Source organism: Bos taurus, chromosome 16, assembly GCF_002263795.3.
Source record: "Bos taurus isolate L1 Dominette 01449 registration number 42190680 breed Hereford chromosome 16, ARS-UCD2.0, whole genome shotgun sequence".
NCBI lineage: Eukaryota > Metazoa > Chordata > Mammalia > Artiodactyla > Bovidae > Bos > Bos taurus.
This window is the reverse complement of record NC_037343.1, coordinates 7,203,572-7,222,279: the sequence shown is the minus strand read 5'-3', so window position 1 is coordinate 7,222,279 and position 18,708 is coordinate 7,203,572. Positions and strand designations below refer to the sequence as shown.

At 42.2% G+C, this 18,708-nt stretch overlaps 1 protein-coding gene across 1 annotated transcript; it reads left to right on the top strand.

Annotated features, from left to right (window-relative positions):
• Positions 1-788: 788 nt before the first annotated feature.
• Positions 789-18,373, top strand: LOC104970253 (uncharacterized). The gene is made up of 14 exons (XM_059875856.1): positions 789-863; positions 3,206-3,331; positions 5,883-5,953; positions 6,405-6,429; positions 8,051-8,121; positions 8,575-8,599; positions 10,450-10,520; positions 10,946-10,970; positions 12,816-12,886; positions 13,312-13,336; positions 15,189-15,259; positions 15,686-15,710; positions 18,159-18,230; positions 18,300-18,373. Exons 1-14 carry the CDS (start codon positions 839-841, stop codon positions 18,371-18,373), a joined length of 777 nt encoding a protein of 258 aa, XP_059731839.1. The 5' UTR covers positions 789-838.
• The last annotated feature ends 335 nt before the right edge of the window (positions 18,374-18,708 follow it).

Sequence of the window (18,708 nt, the reverse complement as noted above, 5' to 3'; positions counted from 1 at the left end):
TTGTTTTGTGGGGAGGTTTACAGCAACATTACGGCTTCCCTCTTAGCTCCATCGGTAAAGAACCTGTCTGCAGTGCAGGGGACCTGGGTTTGATTCTTGGGTTGGGATGGTCCCCTGGGGAAGGAAATGGCAACCCACTCCAGTATTCTTGCCTGGAGAATCCCATGGAGGAGCCCGGCAGGCTACAGTCCATGGGGCCACAAGAGTCGGACTTGACTCAGTGAATAAACCACCACCAACACCACAAGAACATCGTGACCTGACCATGACCTGACCTCAGGAACAAAGACTCTGACCCCAGAAGTAACCAGGCCACTCCCTCAGCTTTCCTAGAAAAGCACTTTCCTGAAAGTTTTCTGGGTGCTCAGCTTTTTTTGTTTGTCTGTCTTTTCTCCTTGTGTGGCCCTGCAGTAAGGCTTTCTCTCCTCACTGTGTTAGAAGCACAAACTTGTGATCAGTACCAAGATGATATTCTAATCAATAATAGAATCTGTTTTTATTCTCAATGTGTTAGATTTGTCCCTCCTCACCCCGAAATGTTCACTATCAGCTATACTTGGGGACAGAACATTTTCATTCATATAAATTATTTTCATAATCAGAGAGGAATGTATGAGCCTGAGATTCAATTTTTGAAATAAAATGTTTTCTCTGAAAAGCCAAACTTGTCCATGGAATGACAGTAGCAATTGGACAGTGGCAGTTGGACTCATCCTGTGCAGAATTCAGTTAATTCTGAAGGTTCTGTGATGTGTGGTCGCCTTGGTAATGTGGTGATACACATTCCGCATTCAGTGTGTTTGCGAGCTGAGAGCTTCATGTATGGTGGCAAAGAGAAATGGGCAACCTGAATTGTTTGGGAGGTAGGTTCACACTGATCATCTGAACGCTGTTCCTTCAAATGGGCTGGTTAACCTTTACTGATGAATTTTCCTCATCTTATTATGTTTCTTTTCCATCACTCTAATTTATCTACAGAGTTATAACTGTGTCTTATAGTTTTGTATTTTTCCTTAAATTATGTTTTGATTCTCCTGTCAGCTGGCTGCCTTAAATATATTCCTAAATTTCCAATTTCCCAATGCCAGTTTTGTACACACTCTTACCAGAGAACAGATGGAAAGAACTAACAGAAGAGAACCATGATGTCTCCCCAACATCTGACATTATAGTAAAGGGAATTACATCTCAACTGTTCTCAAATGCTGCTGCCTAAATCTACAAACACTAGCAGTGTAAATCTAGAGACTTAATAAGGAAAGAAACTGGGATTTACTGGTCGGATTCCCATGGGTGGATGTGGGCTGAATCATTGTTTGGCTGTTTCCAAGGAGTTTAGTGAGATGGCATAGTGTTGTTGGGTTGGTAGGATGAACATTTGGTCACTAAGGGAAGGAGAGCCTGTCTGTTGATCCTCAAGGAGAATCTAGGGTTACAGTCTCCAGGCTGTGAGGATGGAGATGATTTTCAAAAAGAATATGGGACTCTGTTGTCTTCCACTCCAGGGTCTAGAGCATGATGAGAAGTTGATAGGGTCAGAATTATAGTAGGGAAAGGTTTAACTCCTGCCCATTCTTAGCTAGCACTTGGTCCAGGCTGCTCAAATAAGAGTTCAGATCAGCTGTGAGGCTTTGAGCATCTCAGACTTAATTAAGACACCAAAGGCCAGCACAGATGACCACCTCCCCAGTTAACTCACATTAACTGCTCATCTAGACTTGGTCAAGTTAAAGGGAAGCTAATTCTTGGTAGAGACATCATGTGGCCTTTGGTTTAGAAGGTTCTGAACTCTGAGCTAACTTGTTGGCCAAACAGACCCCTGGTCACTTAGCAAGGTGAACTGGGCTTTGGGAAGGCTGCTCCTGAGATGGTTGAGTGTGTGAAGAAGCTTTGGAGGATGGACAGACTTGGAATCCTGTGGTCTTTCTGAGGGGCTTTGCTCAGAGGAAATTTGTGTTTGGGATCAGGAACTGAGATATAGAGACGAGTGGTAGAAGGAGGACTTGAGCTCTTTTTAAGGCTGAGGCATCTTCTTCAGGGCATCAGCTCTCATCCCCAGAAAACTAGGGACAGAATAATTTGAGTTGGAAGTAGGGTTGAGGTCCTGGTTAAGGGGTTTTAGCACAGGTCTCAGGGGTGCAGGCATCTGTGTCCTCAGGGAACCATCACAATCCTGTCCCAGATCCACTATTTATTATTGTGTGACCCTTGGAAAATCACTTCATCTCTCTAAATTTCAACACCATCTAATGTAACATATGGATTACAGCCCACACTTTGGCCACCCTTCCTCTTGAACAGGGCTGGGTGTCCGAAGAGGTGATAATAGATACTCTCCATGAGCTATAAAAACTTGTTTTGGTGAAAAAGCTGAAGAATAAGCTTCCATCCCCACTTACTGGAGCCATCCAAATGTCCTCTCTGCTTTCAACCAGTACTGAAGGTCCATCTTATTCTTGCCATCATTCAAGGTTGAACACTTACAGAGGCATTATGAAGCACCAGTCCTTTACTTTTCTATTTATTTATTTGTCTGTCTATCATTTATTTATTTGGCTGCATTGGGTCTTAGTTGTGGCACGTGGAATCTTCATGACATCGTGCAGCTCTTTCGTTGTAGGGCACTGACTCTCTACTCGTGGTCCTTGACCTCAGTAGTTGCAACACGTGGGCTTAACTGCTCAGAGGCATGTGGGACCGGAGTTTGCCGACCAGAAATCAAACCCTGTCCCCTGCGTTGAGAGGCAGATTCTTACCCACTGGACTGCCCGGGAAGTCCCTCCTTTATTTTTCTAATATTTTACCTGTACTTAATCATTCTTGGCCTCATAATACTAAAAATAGGCCATGTTAACATTTCTCCAACTCAGGACAGGGAACTGAGGCAAAGAGGTACCCATATGTCTTTCCCAAGTACCTGCTTCTCCTAAATGTGATTTGAATCCAGTCCATCAGCCATGGTCACCATGTTTTGCTGAGCTTCTAGGTCTCAGTTAAATAGAGATATTTGCACACACAGCCAGTCTGTTGGATGTTTTCAGTGCACCTCAAACTGCAGATCTTCCTAAGTCCACCTTGGATTCAGGAGGCCTTGCGAGGCATCTGGTGAGGAAGGGGACCAGAGGATTGAATTATGGATCAATTATTATTAGTTCCCGGGTGGTCCTGTGCCGGCAACATGTCGACACCTCTCACCATTTCACAGGATGTCTCATCCAGAAGGTGAGAAGCGACACCCCTCAAATGTCAAGAACATCAAGAGCCAGCTGGATGAAGAGAGTTTGTTGTTGGCCACATAATAGGGTGCACCCTCTAACTGACTCAACTGAAGGTACTGTGGAAATTTTCTCATTAAGTTCATTCAAGAATAATTATTGTAGTATGTTCAGGGCCTCATATTTAAGAAAAAAAAACAGAAATATTAAGCAATGTTCTTTTATTTCATGTGTTCAAATTGAAAGTATATCAGTTGGTACTGCTTTAACAATGAAAGGAAATATGCATTCTAAATTCAACATTTGGTTCATGCTTAAAAGTGAAGATGGTCTCTAGCTATGGTTTGGACATTAGCTAATTTTTTAACACTAGCTGTGATGTGTTCCCCCCTGAAGTCATGTTTCAAGGTTTCTTTAAATCATTAGACTTTATTTAAAGCAGGATTACATTGACATAAAAGTTGTATGGATTATACAGAAAATTCCAATATCATATCACTTCAGTTTCAGCTATTAAATTCTACTCACAGATAACATATGTGTGCTACATTTTTTACAATTAGTGAGAAAATACATATTTTAGTAATTCAAAGTCTAACATTGTTAGTTCACCTAACATTCACACTTTGTATTGTGTTCAGTATTTGTATTTGTATTCAGTGGTATTTTAAATATGCACATTTAAATTATACTACCCTACAGAAATCTACACACTAATATTCACAGTGTATTATTAGTACGTAAATACTAGAAACACCCCAAAGACCATCATGTGATGAATGGATAAATGAAATGTGGTATGTACTCAGAATGGAATACTATCCCGCCATAAAAATGAATTAAAGATTGATATGCTATAAAGTGGATGAATGATTAACACAAACATTTATTATAGTTAGTGAAATAAGGCAGGCACAGAAAGACAAATATTGTATGATTCCACTGGTTTAAGGTACACAGAATAGGCTAACTAATGGAAGTTGGAAATAGAAATTACCAAAGCAAGGAGGCAATGGAGAAGGTGGATTATGACTTAATGGGTACAGAGGTTATATTGGATCTGATGAAAAAGATGTAGATGGTGTTGATAGGTACACTAAACTGTGAATACAGAAAAATCAAATTGCTGGGAGAAATATAAATAACACCAGATATGCAGATGAGACCACCCTTATGGCAGAAACTGAAGAAGAACAAAAGAGCCTCTTGAGGAAAGTGAAAGAGGAGAGTGAAAAATTTGGCTTAAGGCTCAACATTCAGAAAGCTAAGATCATGGCATCCAGTCCCAGAACTTCATGGCAAATAGATGGGGAAATAATGGCTGACTTAATTTTTCTGGGCTCCAAAATCACTGCAGATGGTGATTGCAGCCATGAAATTAAAAGACGCGTACTCCTTGGAAGGAAAGTTATGACCAACCTAGACAGCATATTAAAAAGCAGAGACATTACTTCGTCAACAAAGGTCCATCTAGTCAAGGCTATGGTTTTTCCAGTAGTAATGTATGGATGTGACAGTTGGACTATAAAGAAAGCTGAGCACCAAAGAATTAATTCTTTTGAACTGCAGTGTTGGAGAAAACTCTGAACAGTGTCTTGGACTTCAAGGAGATCCAACCATTCCAACCTAAAAGAGATCAGTCCTGCCTGTTCATTGGAAGGACTGATGTTGAAGCAGAAACTCCAATACTTTGCCCACCTGATGTGAAGAGCTGAGCCATTTGAAAAGACCCTGATGCTGGGAAAGATTGAGGGCAGGAGGAGATGGGAATGACAGAAGATGAGATGGTTGGATGGCATCACCAACTCAATGAACATGGGTTTGGGTGGACTCTGGGATTTGGTGATGGACAGGGAGGCCTGGTGTGCTGCCATTCATGGGGTCACAAATAGTCGGACACGACTGAGCAACTGAACTGAACTGATGGAACTTTTTAATTCTTAAAAATAATGAAAAGAATAAATACAATGTATTTTTTATGACAATGCTCAGTCCCTAGTTTATGTCTGTGAGCTCATGGACAGCAGCACACCAGGCTGACCTGTCTTTCACTATCTTCTGGAGTTTGCTCAAATTCATGTCCATTGAGTCGATAATGCTATCCAGATATCTCATCCTCTGTGGCCCCTTCTTTTCCTCCTGCCCTCAGTCTTTCCCAGCATCAGGGGCTGTTCGAGTGAGCCTGATCTTTACATCATGCAGCCAAAGTATTGAAGTTTAAGCATCAGTCCTTCCAATGAATATCCATGATTGATTTCCTTTATGATTAACTGGTTTGATCTCCTGGCTGTCCAAGGAAATCACAAGAGTCTCTTTAGCACCACTATTCTAAAGCATTAATTCTTTGGCATTCAGCCTTCTTAATGGTCCAAGTCTCACAACAGTACATGACTACTGAAGCATAGTGTGATTTTTAGTGCTTCCCTCTGTCAAACCGACTTCCAAGTCAATCAGGTTCCCCTTAGCCAGAAAGCTTAAGGCTCTCTGACTCATTTCTGAAACATTCATCTCCTTTGCCTTCCTCCATCCATGATAAAGGTTGTCCAACAGATTTCAGTCCACACTTATTAACCACCCACATCCACACACTCCCCCGATGTGTCCATATTAACATGTCTTCCCAATCAGCATCACAAATGTCCTGAAAATTCCTCTATGTCCTCCTAGAGCTTCCTGAGGACCAGCTTGAGGAGCTATCCATTTCAATGTTAGAGGAAGAGGCTCTGCCCAACTCCACAGTAAGTGCCTCCTATTCATCTGAGATAAAAGTGTTGCTCCATGACTTTATTTTCTAGCTGAATTCAGATAAAGGTTCAAAATAGTCAAGACAGTTCATATAAACAGTTTTTAATTTGATGGATGAATTTCTCCTAGCAGATAACTTATTCAAAAGGTTGTTTTTCAAAAATTACAACATAAATTAAAAACTGGAATTGGGATCAGTTTCCTCAGCAGAAAGTGTTCCTTCCAGAAATGAAAGTTTTAATTACTGGTGAAAATGAGCTGGAGTGCTTTTCTGGAGGAGCTCCAGCCTTTCCCACAGGTGTCCTCTATGTGTTATTTTGGGGATATGGACGCAACAGCACATTCCCATTTGGTTTTCTGAAAAGAAAAAGAGAACAAAAGACCTGAATGCACAGGACTGAAGATGCTGACACCCTCACACTGTTTTCTTCTTTCTAATTGCAGGCCTGTGAACAAGCCAGTGAACATGGTAATTATTCAGGGATCATCCCTCTGTTGAAAATAATCTAGTTGGTGAATGTGGCAATCTCTTGCCAGCTCTGTTTGGAGAGTCGCCCTGATGCTGGATTCCTAAAGGGGGTGAAGGCACGGGGTGCAGATAAGAGACTGATCTCCCAGGAAAGAAAATGTCCGTGCTCTATGGTACCTGGAAACCACTACATCATTTAGATGCGTGGGTTTGGGTCCCATGTGTGAGCCCATGCAGTGTGATTCTCAAGCTGTCTGTGTGTGTTTCCTCAGGAGATGTTTCCCTCTTATACAGCACAAGTCAACTGTGAACTTTCTAAACACTTCTCAACACACTGTGTACTGGCTATAGATTACCTAATTCTTTCCTCATCTCAGTCATTCCTCAAGTTTGGTTAATATTCATCTTGCTCAAATGGAGATGGTGCTGAGAAAAGTGGACCAAGCTTTTGACTTCCAAACTGGAAAAGAATAAACTGGGAACCTATGGGTGGTCCCAGTGTGTCTGCTCTGGACCCCTGACCTGCACTTATCACTCAACCATGGGATCCTCAGTCATGGAGCAAGGGGGTCACTGCATCTACTTTTATGCCTGGAGGTACTAGAGCTCCAGAGGTCCAGATTGTGCCCATCATTGTAAGATGGCTCAGTGGTCACGGAACCCAGGGCAAACATAGGTGGATTATCGCCAACATTGCCACAGTCATTATTGTGAAAGGCACTTTGGGATTCATATCCTCTTAGTGAATTCAAAGATCTGAAAGTTGTGTTCCCTTATTTAGACAGTACAGGCCATATCTGTTGGTGCTAGTGTCATTGCTTAACCAAGGACAAAAGCAGAGTGTCATCCAGGGAGATATTTCATTGTACTGGGTGACATTACCATAAGCCTTACATTGGTTAAACCCTGTAGCACACTCTCAAGGGAAGGTGTCAAATAGATCTCACAGTGGAACTTGACACTCTCCTTGGTGACCTTGACTTTTGTTGTAAACCTCCTGCACACCAAGGTCCAAGAAGGTCAACGTTTACCCCGTGCTTTCTCTCCATGATGAACTGTCCCTCTAAATGTATGGCTTCACTGAGTGTGAACAGACACTGACTCAGTGGACGTGCAAATATTGTTTAGAAAATGGAGACTAGGAAGAAACATCACATGATAGATTATAGCTATTTGGCAAGGTAGGGTTGAATTCAGTTCTCTAACAGAGATTGCTTTTAGTCAAGAACAAAATCTCACAGAAAACTTAATAAGTGCACCAGCTGAAACTGAATCCTGGGGAGGCAATGATCTAGGAAGAAATCCTTCTGGATAGGGGTGGTTTTGCAGAAGATATAAACAGGCAGGAGTTTCATGAGTCTCTGTCATCGAAAGGTGGCATGAATTCCAGTGTTTCTTTTTGCCTGAACTGTTATGTTATCACTAGTTAAAATACAGAAGTTACCTGCTCCTCTGATTTACTCTTATTTATACAATGAAGAGGATGATTCAACAGCAAGTCAGTCCATAGTTACTAATGCCTTATGCATACACTCCACCCCATGCCCCTTCTATGAAAAAGGCTCCTGAGAGGTTAGTGAGCACCTCACCTGTGTCCCTATGCTGTTCTGTGTCCCTCCAGCTCCCCAGGAGGACATGGCGGTGGAGCTGCCTCAGGCCGGGGCTGAGGACGAGCCTCTGAGGATGGTGGACGTAAGTGCAGCTTTCTTAACCGGGGCAAGGCTGCGGCTTCACTTCTTTATTTTCCTTTCAGTCAAACACAGTTATAGTAATCTGAGAATTTATGTTACCACTGAGGCATGTAAATCCTTGGCTGGGAAAGTAGAGAGGATAAATCTATTATTAACACAGTCCTGATTCAAAAGGACATTTAAATAAGACAGCATCATTTATTACTGTAGGTACTTTGCTCAGCAGAAAGTTTTCTTTCTTGAAAAACAATTTGTAAACGTTGGTCAAATTAAAACTGAGAGATCTAATATGAAACAGACCAGTCTTTCCAACAGGAGACTGTCTGTTTTATTTTGGAGACACTGAAATAAAGAGTGCTAGTTACCTGAGGACAAAAACCAGATAATAGAAGACTTAGTGCAGAAAACTCAAGATCCTGACACACTCACTCTGTTTTCTTCTCTGCAATCACAGGAATCCGGGGAAGCCTGTGAATACGGTAAATATTCAGGGATCATCACTCTGCCGAGGGACAATCCAACTGATAAAGGTGGGGTTCTCTGGCTCTGGTTGGAGAGTGGCCCTGATGCTAGATTCCTACTTGGGGTGTCGGCTGTAGGTGAAGAGAACAGACTGATCTCCTAGGAAAGAATAATGTCTTTGTTCTACGGTACCTGGAAGCAACTACATCATTTCGATGTTGTGGGTTTGTGTGAATCAGGGTTGGGGGCCCATGTGTGAGCCCAAGTGGTGTGATTCTGAAGCTCTGTGTCTGTGTGTGTTTCCTCTGGAGGGTTTCCCTGTTACACAGCACTGGTCAACTGTGAACTTTCTAAAGACTTCTCACTACCACTGCACACTGACTATACATTACCTGATTCTTTCCTTAACTCAGTCTTCCCTCAAAAGCAAAAGTGAAAGTCATTCAGTTTGTATTCAAATCTTGGCGGTCCCATGCACTAGAGTCCATGGAATTCTCCAGGCCAGAATCCTGGAGTGGGTAGTCTTTCCCTTCTCCAGGGGATCTTCCAAACCCAGGGATAAAACACAGGTATCCAGCATTGCAGGCAGACTCTTTAACAACTGAGCTATCAGGGAATCCATTCCCCAAAATAGCTTAATATTAATTTTCCTCAGGTGAAGATGGTAATTAGACAAATGGCCAAAATTCTTAATGTCCTAGTGGAAAAGCCGAACTTAGTACCTAGGGTTGATCTCAGTTTGGTTCCTCTGGAGGAGTGACTTGCTCCTACTAGTCACCAATGTGATCCTCAGTCATGCAGAAAGGGGGTCTCAGCATCTATATCCATCCCAGGAGGTATTAGCAGGTCCAAGGGTCCAGATCCTGCCCATCATTATAAGGTGGGCAAGTGGTCAAGGAACCCAGGGTAACCATAGGTGGATTAACACCAACTTTGGCAACGTTATTATTGGGAAAAGAATCTTGGTACTCATATCCTCCTGGTAACCTCAAAGATTCTGAGTGTTGGGTGGCCTTTTGTAGAGTGGAAGACATATGTGTTGGTGTCCCTGTCTTTGTTTATACAAGGACAAAAGTATATCAAAAGAGATGTATTTCATTGTACTGGGTAACATTACCATAACCTCACGCTGATTAAACCCTGCAGTAAACACTCAAGGGATACTGTCAAATAAACCTCAGAATGGAACGTGATAGTATAGTGACCATGACTCTTGTTGTAAATCAAATGCACAGCTGGGTCAGAGATTGTCAGCTTTAATCCATGCATCCTCTCCATAGTGAACTGTCCCACTAAAAGTATGACTTCTGTGAGAGTGAACCCCCACTGACTCAGTGGACATGCAAACATTGTTTGGAAAATCAAGCCTGGGAAATAACATCTCATGATTGATAATAGCTATTTGCAAAGGTAGTACTGAATTCAGTCTTCTAACAAGAGTTTGCCTTTAATCAAGAATAAAGTCTCCCAGACTTGGTAGGTACAATAGCTGAAACTGCATCCTGAGGATGCAGTGATCTAGGAAGAAATCTAGAAGGTAGGTATGATTTACCAGAAGCTCTAAACAGAAAGCAGGGTCATGAGTCTCTGTCATTGAAAGCTGGCATGCATTGTAATGTTTCACATTTCCCCATTGGTTTGGTTATCACCAGTTAAATGCAGCCAATCTCCTTCATTGCATTCCTGTTTGTCTTCTTGGTTGTACTTCATCCAGCAAACAGGAGGATTCAAGAGCAGCTCAGTCCATAGTTACTAACCTCTCTCATGTACACATTCCACCCCATGTCCCATCAAATAAAAAACAAGAAACCTGAGATCTTTGGAAGCAGCTTCATCTCTGTCCTGATGGCCTTCTGTTTCCCTCTAGCTCCCCAGGAGCACCTGGTGTTGGAACTGCCCCAGGCCAGGGCTGAGGATCTGCCTCTGCCACCCCTGGAGGTAAGCTCAACTCTCTGTGTCTCACAAAGACTGCTCCTTCACTTCTTTATGTTTCATTCAGTGAAATACAGTTATAATAATCTGACAATACATATTAGCACTTATGTATACAATTCCTTGCTGTTGGAATATTGATGTTAATTCTGTTATCAACACAGACCTGATTCAAAAGGACACTAAAAATACCATCAATTACGACTGTAGGTACTTTCCTCAGTAGAACTTTTTCCTCCTTGAAACCTAAAGATTTTAAGTGAAAGAGCCCAGCCTTTTCAACAAGTGTCCTCTCTGTTTTCTTTTGGAATGATTGATTTTTTAAAGAGTTTAGTTACCTGAGGAAAACAAAAAATCAGATAACATAACAGTTACTGCAGAGAAGACACGATTCTACCACCCTCACACTGTTTTCTTCTCTCTTATCACAGGCAGCCGGAGCAGCCAATGAACATGGTAAATATTCAGTGACCGTCCCTCTGCTGAGAAACAGTTTAGCTGATGATTGTGGGGCTCTCTTGCCAGCTAGCTTTAAAGAGTCACCCTGATGCTGGGTTCCTAATGGGGGTGAGGGTTAGGGGTTCTGAGAAGAGACTGATCTCAAAGAAAGAACAGTGTCTGTGTTCTATGGTCCCTGGAAACAACCACATCTTTTAGATGATGTGAGTTTGTTTGAATCAGGGTGGGGGCCCATGTGTAAGCCCCTGTGATGTGATTCTGAAGGTGTGTGTATGTGTGCTTCCTCAGGTGTTGTTTCCCTAAGAGGGAAATTTCTGTGAATTTTCTAAACTCTTCTCATCACCACTGCACACTGACTATACATTACCTGATTCTTTCCTCAACTCAGTCTTTCCTCAAAAGCCAAAGTGAAAGTCACTCAGTTTGTGTCCAACTCTTTGAGGCTGCGTGGACTAGAGTCCATGGGATTCTCCAGGCCGGAATACTGGAGTGGGTAGTGTTTCCCTTCTCCGGAGGATCTTCCAAACCCAGGGATCGAACAAGGGTGTCCAGCATTGCAGGCTAATGCTTTAACAACTGAGCAATCAGGGGATCCATCCCTCACACTAGCTTAATATTCATTTTCCTCAGGTGAAGATGGAAATGATACAAATGCCCCAAGATCTTGACCTGCTAGTGGAAAAGACAAACTGAGTACCAAGTGTTGATCCCAATTTGGCTCCTCTGGAGGAGTAACCTGCTCCTACTAGTCAGCAATGTGATCCCCAGTCATGGGGCAGGAGGGTCACCGTGTCAATGTTCATCCATGAAGGCACTAGCAGGTCTAGGGTACCAGATCCTGCCTATCATTATAAGGTGGGCACAGTGTCAAGGAACCCAGGGTAACCATTGTTATATTAATGCCAACGTTGGAACAGTCTTTATCATGAAAAGTAATCGGGACTCATATCCTCCTGGTAAACTCACAGATTCTGAGTGTTGTGTGGCCTTTTGTAGAGTGGAAGTCATATGTGTTGGTGTTCTTGTCTTTGTTTACACAAGACAAAAGCATATTCTATCAGAGATGTATTTCATTGTCCTGGGTAACATTAAATAACCTCACATTGATTAAACCCTGTAGTACACCCTCAAGGGAAATTGTCAAATAAAGCTCAGAGTGGAACTGATAATCTAGTGACCATGACTCTTGTTGTAAATCTCATGCATAGCTGGGTCAGAGACAGTCAGATTCACTCCATGCTTCCTCTCCACAATGAACTGTCCCACTAAAAGTGTGACTTCTGTGAGTGTGAACCGCCACTGACTCAGTGGACTTGCAAACATTGTTTGGAAAATCAATCCTGGGAAATAATATTGCATGATTCATAATAGCTATTTGGAAAAGTAGTATTGACTTTAGCCCTCTAACAAGTGTTTGCTTTTAATTAAGAATAAAGTCTCCCAGACTTGTTAAGTACAATAGTTGAGACAGCACATCCTGCAGATGCAGTGATTTAGGAAGAAATCCAGAAGATAGTGTGTTTTACCAGAAACTATAAACAGAAAGCAGGGTCATGGGTCTCTGTCATTGAAATCTGGCATTCATTGTAATGTTTCACATTTCCCCATTGGTTTGGTTATCACCAGTTAAATGCAGCCAATCTCTTTCATTGCCTTCCTGCTTGCCTCCTTGGTTGTACTTCATCCAGCAAAGAGGAGAATTCAAGAACAGCTCAGTCCATAGTTACTAACCTCTCTCATGTACACATTGCACCCCATGTCCCATCAAACAAACAAACAAGAAACCTGAGATCTTTGGAAGCAGCCTCTCCTCTGTCCTGATGGCCTTCTGTTTCCCTCTAGCTCCCCAGGAGCACCTGGTGTTGGAACTGCCCCAGGCCAGGGCTGAGGATCTGCCTCTGCCACCCCTGGAGGTAAGCTCAACTGTCTGTGTCTCACAAAGACTGCTCCTTCACTTCTTTACGTTTCATTCAGTGAAATACAGTTATAGTAATCGGACAATGTATATTAGCACTTACGTATGCAATTCCTTGCTGGTGAAATATTGATGTTAAATCTGTTATCAACACAGACCTGATTCAAAAAGACACTAAAAATACCATCAATTACGACTGTAGGTACTTTCCTCAGTAGAATTTTTTCCTCCTCGAAACTGAAAGATCTTAAGTAAAAGAGCCCAGCCTTTTCAACAAGGGTCCTCTCTGTTTTCTTTTGGAATGATTGATTTTTTTTAAAGTTTAGTTACCTGAGGAAAACAAAAAATCAGATAACATAACAGTTACTGCAGAGAAGACACGATTCTACCACCCTCACACTGTTTTCTTCTCTCTTACCACAGGCAGCCGGAGCAGCCAATGAACATGGTAAATATTCAGTGACCATCCCTCTGCTGAGGAACAGTTTAGCTGATGATTGTGGGGCTCTCTTGCCCGCTAGCTTTGCAGAGTCACCCTGATGCTGGATTCCTAACGGGAGTGAGGGTTGGGGGTTCTGAGAAGAGATTGATCTCAAAGAAAGAACAGTGTCTGTGTTCTATGGTCCCTGGAAACAACCACATCTTTTAGATGATGTGAGTGTGTGTAAATCAGGGTTGGGGGCCTTTGTGTAAGCCTGTGTGGTGTGATTCTTAAGGTGTGTGTATGTGTGTTTCCTCAGGACATGTTTCCCTCCTACACAGCACAAGTCAACTGTGAACTTTCTAAATACTTCTCATCACCACTGCACACTGACTATACATTACCTGATTCTTTCCTCAACTCAGTCTTTCCTCAAAAGCCAAAGTGAAAGTCACTCAGTTTGTGTCCAACTCTTTGAGGCCGCATGGACTAGAGTCCATGGAATTCTCTAGGCCGGAATCCTAGAGTGGGTAGTGTTTCCCTTCTCTGGTGGATCTTCCAAACCCAGGGATCGAACGGGGTGTCCAGCATTGCAGGTGTACACTTTAACAACTGAGCAATCAGGGAATCCATTCCTCAAACTAGCTTAATATTCATTTTCCTCAGGTGAAGATGGAAATGATACAAATGCCCAACATTCTTGACCTCGTAGTGAAAAAGCCAAACTGAGTACCTAGTGTTGATCCCAATTTGGCTCCTCTGGAGGAGTGACCTGCTCTTACCAGTCAGTCATGTGATCCTCAGTCATGGGGCACCAGGGTCCCTACATCAATGTCCATCCCTGGAGGTACTAGTAGGTCCAGGAGTCCTGATCCTGCCCATCATTATAAGGTGGTCACCGTTTCAAGGAACCCAGGGTAACCATAGTTAGATTAGTGCCAACTTTGGCACAGTCATTATTGGGAAAAGTAATCGGGACTCAGATCCTCTTGGTAAACTCACAGATTCTGAGTGTTGCATGACCTTTTGTAGAGTGGAAGTCATATATGTTGGTGTTCCTGTCTTTGTTTATACAAGGACAAAAGCATATTCTCATCAAAGATGTATTTCATTGTACTGGGTAACATTACTGTAACCTCACATTGATTAAATCCTGTAGTACACACTCAAGGGAAGTTGTCAAATAAAGCTCACAGTGGAAAATGATAGTCTAGTGACCATGATCCTTGTTGTAAATCTCATGCACAGTGGGGTCAGAGAGAGTAACTTTCACTCCATGCTTCCTCTCCATAATGAACTGTCCCACTAAAAGTATGACTTCTGTGAGTGTGAATAGCACTGACACAGTGGACATGCAAACATTGGAAAATCAAGCCTGGGAAATAACATCACATGATTGGTAACAGCTGTTTGGAAAGGTAGTATTGAATTCAGTCTTCTAACAAGAGTTTGCCTTTAATCAAGAATAAAGTCTCCCAGACTTGGTAGGTACAATAGCTGGAACAGTGGATCCTGAGGCTTGAGTGATCTAGGAAGAAATCCAGAAGATAGGTGTGATGTACCAGAAGCTCTAAACAAGCAGGAGGGACATGCGTCTCTGTCACTGAAAGTTGGCATGCATTGTAATGTTTCACTTTTCCCCATCAGTTTGGTTATCACCAGTTAAATGCAGCCAATCTCTTTCATTGCCTTCCTGCTTGTCTCCTTTTTTTGCACTTCATCCAGCAAAGAAGAGGATTCAAGAACAGTTCGGTTCATAGTTACTAACCTCTCTCATGTACACATTGCACCCCATGTCCCATAAAACAAACAAAAAAGAAGCCTGAGATCTTTGGAAGCAGCCTCTCATCTGTCCTGATGGCCTTCTGTTTCCCTGTAGCTCCCCAGGAGCACCTGGTGTTGGATCTGCCCCAGGCTGGGGCTGAGGAGCCGCCCCTGCATCCCCTGGAGGTAAGCTCAACTCTCTGTGTCTCACATAGACTGCTGCCTCACTTCTTTATGTTTTGTTCAGCGAAATACAGTTATAGTAATCAGACAATGTATATTAGCACTTATGTATGAAATTCCTTGCTGGTGAAATATTGACATTAAATCTGTTATAAACACAGCCCTGATTCAAAAGGACACTAAAAGTACTATCAATTACTACTGTAGGCACTTTCCTAAGTAGAAATTTTTCCTCCTTGAAATTGAAAGATCTTAAATGAAAGAGCCCAGTCTTTTCAACAAAGGTCCTCTCTGTTTTATTTTGGAATGAATGATTTATTAAAGAGTTTAGTTACCTGAGGAAAACAAAAAAATCAGATAACATAAAAGTTACTGCAGAGAACACATGACGCTGCCACCCTCACACTGTTTTCTTTTCTCTAATCACAGGCAGCCGGAGCAGCCAATGAACATGGTAAATATTCAGCAACCGTCCCTCTGCTGAGGAACAATTTAGCTGATGATTGTGGGGCTCTCTTGCCAGCTAGCTTTGCAGAGTCACCCTGATGCTGGATTCCTATAATGGGAGTGAGGGTTGGGGGTTCTGAGAAAAGACTGATCTCACATTAAGAACAATGTCTGTGTTCTATGGTCCCTGGAAACAACCACATCTTTTAGATGATGTGAGTTTGTATGAATCAGGGTTGGGGGCCCATGTGTAAGCCCCTGTGATGTGATTCTTAAAGTGTGTGTATGTGTGTTTCCTCAGGAGATTTTTCCCCCTTACACAGCACAAGTCAACTGTGAACTTTCTAAACACTTCTCATCACCACTGCCCACTGATTATACATTACCTGATTGTTTCCTCAACTCAGCCATTCCTCAAGTTTCATTAATATTCATTTTCCTCAGATGAAGATGCTGCTGAGAAAAATGGCCCAAGCCCTTGTCCTCCTAAGTGGAAAAGCCAAACTTAGAACCTAGGGGGCTTCCAGTGTTTCTGGTCTGCACACCTCACCTGAACTAATCACTCATCCTTGAAATCCTAGTCATGAAACAAGGGGTCCCTGCATCTATGTTTATACCTGGAGGTACTATAAGCTCGAGGTCCAGACCGTGCCCATCATTATAAGGTTGGCACAGTGGTCCCAAAACCAGGGCAAGAAAAGTGGATTAACAGCTAACTTTGGCACAGTCATTATTGTGAAAGGCACCTCGGGGTTTGCATCCCCTGGTGAACTCACAGATTGTTAGAGTTTTGCGGCCTTGTGTAGACAATGTTGGTCCTATCTCTTGATGCTAGTGTCATGCTTAAACAAGGAATAAAGCAGATTATCATCAGGGAGATATTTCATTTTACTGGATGATATTACCACAAGCCCTACATTGATTAAACCTGGTAACACACACTCTAGGGAATGTGTCAAATAGATCTCACATTTGATTTTGATAGTTAGCCTCATGACTATGAGTCGTTGTAATCTCCTAAAGCGCTGGGTCACAGACAGTCAGCATTCACCCTTGGTTCCTCTCCATAATGAACTGTCCCATTAAATGTATCACTTCTCTCATTGTGGACAGCCACTGTCTCAGTGGACATGCAAATATTGTTTGGAAAGTGAAGACTGGGAAAAAATATCACATGATTGATAATAGATATTTGCAAAGGCAGGATTGAATTCAGTCCTCTAATAGAGCTTGCTTTTAATCAAGAACAAAATCTCACAGAAAACTTGTTCATTTCAATAGCTGCAACTTTGCATCTTGGGGAGGGAGTGATCTAGGAAGAAATCCTGGGCTGATTTAGCAGATGCTCCAAACAAGCAGGAGGGATGTTCATCTCTGTCATTTAAAGCTGGAATGCATTTTAGTGTTTCCTTTTCCCCCACTGTTTAGGTTATCATTAGATCACTTGTTAAAATGCAGAGGCTCTCTTTCATTTCTTTCCTGCTCCTCTCGTTTATTCTCCTTCATCCAGCAAAGAGGATGATTCAACAGCAGCTTAGTCCATAGTTACTTACCCCTTCATGCATACACTTCACCCCTTGTCCCTATCAAAAAAAAAAAAAAAGCTGAGTGACTGGTGAGTAGCCTCACCTGTGTCCTAAGAGCTACTCTGTCCCTCTAGCTCCCCAGGAAAACCTGGTGGAGGAACTGTGCTTTCTATAATCAGCTGTCCCACTAAACAGATGGCCCCTGTGAGTATGGGCAGCTACTGGCTCAGTGGGCATGTACACACTGTATAGAAAATGAATATTGATAGAAAAATACTATATTATTCATAATAGCTATTTTTAAATGGTAGGAATTCAATAATATAAAATCTTGTGTATTTGATTTTCTCTAAGACAAGCAATTAGTGAATTAATAGAATAGCATACTTTGCCCAGGATTGATTTCAGTCCTCTAACAGAGTTTACTTTAAATCAAGTGCAAAGTCTCATAGAAAACATGATGAACAGAGTAGCAGCAACTGTGGATCTCGGAGGAAGAGTGATCTGGGAAAAATCAGGAGACAGTGGCGATTTAGCAGGAGCTCAAATGGTGGGCTGCCGTCTATGGGGTCTCACAGAGTCTGACATACTGAAGTGACTTAGCAGCAGCAGCAGCAAACAAGCAGGAGGAGTCATGGGTCTCTTTCATTGAAGAATACACACATTTTAGAGTTTTCCATTTTTTAGATTGAATATTTCATGTTGATTAGATTCCTCTAGCTAGAAAACCAAAGATGTGTTTTCATTTGCTCCCTCCTCTCCTTTACTTTCCTTCCTCCTCCAAGAGGATGGAGGAACACACGTTCAGTCCATGCTTATTAACCTCCCACATCCATACACACCACCCCATGTCCACACAAAGAGAAAAAATCCTGCATGATTCCTCAGCCTCCTCTCTAGCATTCTAACAGCTACTCTGTGTCCCCTAGGTTTCACTGAGGACCTGCCAGTCAACCCAACTTGTGACAGGACCAAAGAGACTCCATGTGTCTCCAAGGAAAGTTCTTTTTTTTTATTTTTATTTTTTTCTGGTCTGAGATAGAAATACTGTTTCATTTCTTTTTGAGTAGAATTCGGTTATGAGTCTTTGAAGGTGTTCATTTCAGATAGAGACGATTTCCTTGGTTGGGATAATGTAGAGTGAGATACTTATTACCAGATCAGTCCACAGGATATTAAAATTGTTAGCATCCATTACATCCTGTTGAGTACAGATTTCTCTCTCCTGCAGTCAGATTTCCTCTAAGAAAAGAATTCTGCAATTTCCAACCCAAACGATCTTAGAAGTTCCATCCTCCAGGCAAAGATCTTGCCTTTCATCCTGAGTATGTGTGTTCTGATATTGCTGAACTCCACCACTGTTCTTCATCAGGAACTGTCACTAAATGAACCAAAGAGTGTGCATCTATGTGATCTTATCCTCATAGTGTCTTCTCTTCTGTACTTGCAGGTGGCCCTTTCAGAATGTGAAAATGGTAT